The sequence below is a fragment of the Balaenoptera ricei genome, chromosome 4, assembly GCF_028023285.1.
Source record: "Balaenoptera ricei isolate mBalRic1 chromosome 4, mBalRic1.hap2, whole genome shotgun sequence".
NCBI lineage: Eukaryota > Metazoa > Chordata > Mammalia > Artiodactyla > Balaenopteridae > Balaenoptera > Balaenoptera ricei.
Genome location: NC_082642.1, coordinates 94,034,678 through 94,040,677, shown reverse-complemented (window position 1 = coordinate 94,040,677; position 6,000 = coordinate 94,034,678). Strand labels below are relative to the sequence as shown.

At 35.8% G+C, this 6,000-nt stretch overlaps 1 protein-coding gene across 5 annotated transcripts in view; it reads right to left on the bottom strand.

Moving 5' to 3' along the window:
- Positions 1–315: 315 nt before the first annotated feature.
- The window catches only part of IQCB1 (IQ motif containing B1), a 47,906-nt gene continuing 42,221 nt past the window's right edge, over positions 316–6,000 (bottom strand). For all 5 annotated transcript variants that reach the window (XM_059921010.1, XM_059921014.1, XM_059921011.1 and 2 more), the window contains 3 exons: positions 3,361–3,492; positions 1,734–1,890; positions 316–897 (listed from right to left, as the gene is read on the bottom strand). In XM_059921010.1, coding sequence (XP_059776993.1) covers positions 668–897; positions 1,734–1,890; positions 3,361–3,492 — 519 coding nt within the window. In that variant the 3' untranslated portion in view covers positions 316–667. The remainder of the gene's footprint in view (positions 898–1,733; positions 1,891–3,360; positions 3,493–6,000) is intronic.

Here is a 6,000-nt window from a genome sequence, read left to right as displayed (position 1 = left end):
TTGTTTTAGCTCTGAGATTCCTAACAGACAAATCAAAATGCAAATAGTGGGTTATATAGTTCTCTTAGTTTAATAGAAAGAATGCAGTTTTATCAGGAGAAATTTTTCTTGCACTGAATCCTAGGAGGACTTTTTAATGTAGTTCCTTTTAGAAATAACAAGATAGAAATTGAGTTCAAACACTGTTTGGTAGAAAATAGTCAAATGTCTTTCAAATGACCACTTCTTTTCCTCACCGTAATAAATGCCAAGAGCACATTTCCTATATTAATAGAAAAATCAATAAATGTGAAAAGCTGAAGTAACCCTGACAAGTTTTTCAGAACAATTGTTGAAAATATTTATTTAGAAAACAACTTTAGTTGGAAAACAGCAGAAACAAAAATAGAAATATCACATTTCATATATGCAATAGAATACAATGCTGAGTTTAGCTCCATAATAAAAGCCATACCAATTATTATGTGTGGCCAAGGATGGAAGTATGGAAAAAGAAAAAGAACTGAAATCGAGGTAGAAGATAACTCTGCTTACTGCCTTCAAGTCTTGTTTGGAGAGGAACCTCTGGAAAACCATGAGTTAGGATAATGCTAGTCTACTAGCATGTCAGAGGCAGAACCAATATAATCTCTTGAAATATAATTTGTCATTCCTCCAGGTAACTCCCTTAAGGGGGTTTGGTTCCACCAATGAATAAAGTTCCTAATTCTATACTAAGTTCATCCTTTGGGATATCAATCTCATCTCTTGCTTCTTCCCCAAGCTTCTTCCACCAGGGTGCTTGTATATGCTTCAGGGTGTTAAGATGGGCCTGCTTGGCCTTGGCTGCCACAGGCCTGGATCTGCTTAGGAAGAGCTCAGGTTCTTTTCCTTCTGCCTCCTTCAGACTTGGTGCTTCTGTGGTAAACAGAAAATAAAAAGGTGAGTGGAAGAGTTCTGTACCAAACAAATAGCAACTTGGAAACTACAGAGTTGGAACTCTGCAATAGCAGGCAAAAACAAGGTTCCAACTCTGAGTCTATTATTATTGTCAGCTGTAGATGGCATGTGACTATTCACAAGTTGTAGCCCACGCTTCCATGTTTAAAGGGAAAGAATAAAAGAAAGAGGTAGATTTTTTTAGATGGTTTATTTAAAAGAGCAGGAACTTTTAATAGCAGAATCTTTACAGATGAGAGGCTCAGTTCCAGCCACCTATCCATTCAAAAACACAAAATTTGCAAGTAATGGCACTAAAGAGAGGACCCTGGCCCTTTTTGCTCCACAAATACTAAAAGTGTTTCAGAGGCCATCTGAAACACTGGCTTCATGGATGGGATCTCTCATTAAATGCACCAGTGGTTGTGAGAAGCAGATGAATTAATTTTTGTGAAAACACTTCATTAAAGTGCCACCATAACCACTCTCATCATCTACTTTTAAAATATGTTCAAAAAGCTTTTCATACTATATAATAGAATCTGGCTAGTAGGGCTCAGCATCTTTATAATTAATAACTTTTCTAAGTTGACACATATCAATGATTGCAAGGCTGATGGAAGCAGTCAAGAAGGTTATGGGGTCTGCATCATTTGAAATCACTGTGTGCTGATATGATCTAGAAGAAGAAATTTCTGAGGATAGGAGATGGGCTAATAGACCACTAAATGGTGTTTTCCTTCTGAAAATCTAGATGTCACAAAATCTTACATAGGCTGTTCCTTTTAGGAAGCAAAAATGGAATGAGCACATACTCATCAACTGTTCAATGTTGGTGTTGATCCGAGCCGTCAGTGCCTCCCTGTGCTGTTGGGCTCTCTCTTCTAGAGCCCTGCCCATGAAGTAGTGTTGCAGTCGTTCTTGTGCTTGGGAATGGAGCTCCCTGTTGATCACACCTGATACCTCAGAGCCCTGGGAACAAAGGACAAAAAAATTGTCACATGAAGGACACATATATCAAAGTACGTTTCACTTAACCACTTAGTAGAGGTTCTAAAATGCTTAGCTGTCTCTCATCAATTGAATGTTATGGTTGATATCTACTTTGTACTCTTGAGCAAGCATTAAATAGCCTCTTAAAAGCAGCTTTAGATGAAAATGCAGGTGGGCCAGATTCTTTTTGGTATGCTCCTATACCTCACTTCCTCACATAGTATGGTATTCTGGGAGAAGAGATAAGATTGAGGAATCATAGTGAAAATTACAAATGGTTTGGTAAAGATACTGGCCTGGAAGAGGAGTAACAAGACCAATCCTTTTGTTCTAGCCCCACCTGGTAAGACTACCTAACTTCTTGTCCTATCCCCACTCCCAAACTTATCTAAGCCATAATGTTATAACGGCTTCTAATTTCACAGAACAAGGGACAAAATCATTCAAAGGACCATATTCTTTTGGCTAGTCAGCTACTTTAAAAGGAACTTACCTAATTAGTTTGGACAAGGATGAAATAATCTCAACATTGAAGCTGATAGAGCTCGACACCCCAGCTTTCTCAAATATTCCAGTTCATGGATCTTGGATACAGCCCTACTCCAGCTAACACCTTACTTTTCAGCCACAGAGTAACAGCTGTATTAGAGTATGGCTAAAGCAGCACTTCTTTTTTAAACAGGAGAATTCATCACAATCACACACAGTGCATTAAAAAAAAAGAGATCAAAGACCTAAACAGAAGGACTAAAACTATAAAACTCTTAGAAGAAAAGACAGAGGAAAAGCTTCATGATATTAGATTTGGCAATGATTTCTTAAATATGACACTGAAGGCACAGACAACAAAAGAAAAACCAGACAAACTATACTTCATCAAAATGAAAAAGTTTTGTGTATCAAAGGACACTATCAACAGTAAAAAGGCAGCCCACAGAATGGAAGAAAATGTTTGTAAATCATACATCTGATATGGGATTAATATCCAGAATATACAGAGAACTCCTAAAACTCAACAACACAAAAACAAACGACCTGATTAAAAAATGGGCAAAGGACTTGAATTGAAATTTCTCCAAAAAAGATATACAAATAGCCAATAAACACATGAAAAGATGTTCAAAATCACTAATTAGAGAATGCAAATCGAAATCACAATACTTCACATTCTTTAGGATGTGAAAATAATAAATGTTGGTGAGGATGTGAAGAAGTCTTGCTGATGCAGTATGGAAAACCACTAATTTGAAGTGAAGTCTCCTTTACTATTGACTTTACCTCTACGGTCCACGTAATTATAGGAAGACGCCAAATCCATTGACTATGGTAAAGCAACTGCATTACCTTATGCCAACAATATATGTACATATACAGCTGAGACACTTTGTTGGTGAATATCACCCACTGCAATAATGTAACACCGGTACCATGGCACAAAAGCCTACATACTGGATGTCTTCTGATATAGTCATCCACTTGTTGCTTCAGTTCAACTCTGCATGCATCAGTGAGTTCTCTGAGTCCTTGCCAAGGAGCAAATAGTTTCTTTTTCTTACGGCACTTTGCTAGGAATTTAAGAGCCTGGGACAAAAAAAAAAAAAAAAAAGATTTGTGATTTTTTCTTCCCTAACAGAACTATTTTCTTCCTGTAAAAACATATAGTGACAACAGTTGTTAACTCTTTTGTGTATGGGGAGAAAGATAGGATTGTGACTGGGGTGACAGAGGACAATAACTTTATTGTTATATTCTTCTGTAGTGTTTTAATATTTTACAAGGATATATTCATGTATTATTTGTACAGAAGGCAATAAAGAGAAAAAAATAGGAAATCAGCTTTGGGTTCTAGTCTTAATTCTAGTCCCTTATAAAACTGTTTGATTTTGGGCAAGTCATTCAATCTCTATAGGACAGGTTCTATGTCTACAGAAAACAGGAAACCCAATTGTACTTAGCCAAACGATTGTAAAGATCAAGGAGAAGGTATACAAGAAAAAGCTTGGTAAATGAATGTGCTTTCTCCTGTCCTTCAGAATGAATTCCTGATAAGAAATCTTGTAACAGGCAAGATGTGGAGACACATTTGAAATTATTCTGCCCAATTTTTTTTTTCACTCTTCTCCCTTCTTTGTAGTTTTTATTTTCATCAAAGTTATATGTTCACATTGCTTAAGGCAAGGGTTGGCAAATTATGGCCCACAGGTCAATCCAGCCTGCTGCCTGTTTTTGAACAGCTGAAAAATGGTTTTTTACATTTTATATGATTACAAAGTTCAAAAGGAAAAGAATTATTTCATGACATGTGAAAATTATGTGAAATTCAAAATTCAGTGTCTACAAATGTTTATTGAAACAAGAGTCATGCTCATTTGTTTACATACTGTCCACAGCTTCCTTTGGGCTACAACTGTAGAGTTGAATAGTTCCAAGAAACCGTATGACTTGCAAAACCTAAAATATTTTACTATTTGATGCTTTCCAAAAAGTTTGTTGATATAACTATTGTTTAAAGTGTCAGTTTTAGAAGAAATGTTAAAAACCTCTCCCCCAAAGACAGCAACTTTAGTTCTTTCAGGTTTTTCTTCTGATGTTTATCTCCATCTACATTTTTGTGATTTTTTTCAGTGATAGGTATTATCTATTGACTTTCTCGTATGAAAGGTAAGGACTTAGCTCTCTTTCACACATACTTTCCATATCTCCAAATATCCATTATTAAATCATAATTTTAGTTAATGTTAATGTTCAGTGTTTACATTATTATGACTACATAAAGGCTATTCATTTTTCAACCATGTAGTGATGATTACTTTTTCTTCCTTGCATATTTTTATTTTCACTGGAATTAATAACTCTATTATTTTCCTGTGCTTATTTTTCTATATATTTATCACTGATTACATATCACAGTTTCTGCCCTAACTGTTCATACGTTAAAACACATCAGGCAATCTATCAAATTAATTTTCTTAGATACACATATTCTGGAGCTTTCTGACTTGTCCCAATCTGGATAGATTATTCCCTATGCTTGGTGCATAGCTGTCATCCCGAGATCCCCCACTCCCCATCATCTTGGTGACTCTTTTCATCTTTCCTTTGTGTTTCCTGGATTCCATGTTGTCCTTTCTTGGGTTATTCCTTTGTTTCAGAGACTCTGTGATGCATAAAAATGTCTTTAGTCTATCTTTACCTTTAATTGATGGTTTGGTTGGATGTAGAATTCTAGTTGGAAATCACTTTCCCTCAAACATTTGACAGCCTTACTCCAATATCTTTTAGCTTCCAATGATGCTGTTGAGTACTTTTCACCCCAGTGTATTTCACAATAATGTGAAATAGATGTGAGTGTATTTTTGTCATTGTACTGGACATTCAGTGTTTTTAATCTAAACCACATGATATTCAATTCTGAGAAATCTTAAATTATTTGATTTCTTCTCCTCCAGGTTTTTTTTTTTTTCCTTTGTTTCAAATGTTTGACCTCCTAGACTGGTTCTGTTTTCTTTTTGCCCTGCTCTCTAGATTTCCCAAACCTTTTTTTCTAGCCCTTTTATTATGTCTTTTTTTTTTTCTTTCAAATTTTATTCCATTTGTTCCCTGTTATCCAGCATCTTGGTTTTTGTTTCATGTTTTATTTTCTTTTAGCTCTCAGAGAAAATAATACATTTTAAAAGTTTTCTTATCCCTGCAGTATCTCTATTTCCACCAAGTAGTTTTATTCTATTTGTTTCGGCCTTAGCTTCCTGCAGACGTCCAGTGATACTTTCAGCTGATATTTAAGAGTGGGCACTAAAAAGCTGTTTAGAAATGCTGAGCAGATGGGTAGGGTTTATCTATTCTGTACTTCTTTATAGGGCTACTGAACTGGGCTGTTTCATTGGAGTACCTCATTGTGAGTACATGTATAACTATTCCCTTGGGCTGTTCAGATTTCCTAAAGAAAATGTTTTCAACCTACTGTTTACAGGATACAAGCCTGGCTGACAGCACTGAGAGCTGAGAAGAAAAAAGGGCGTGGAGGTTTTCACATTCAATATAAAGATTTCCTTAATACCCCTGTTTTTACTATAGTACTTGAGCCTTCAA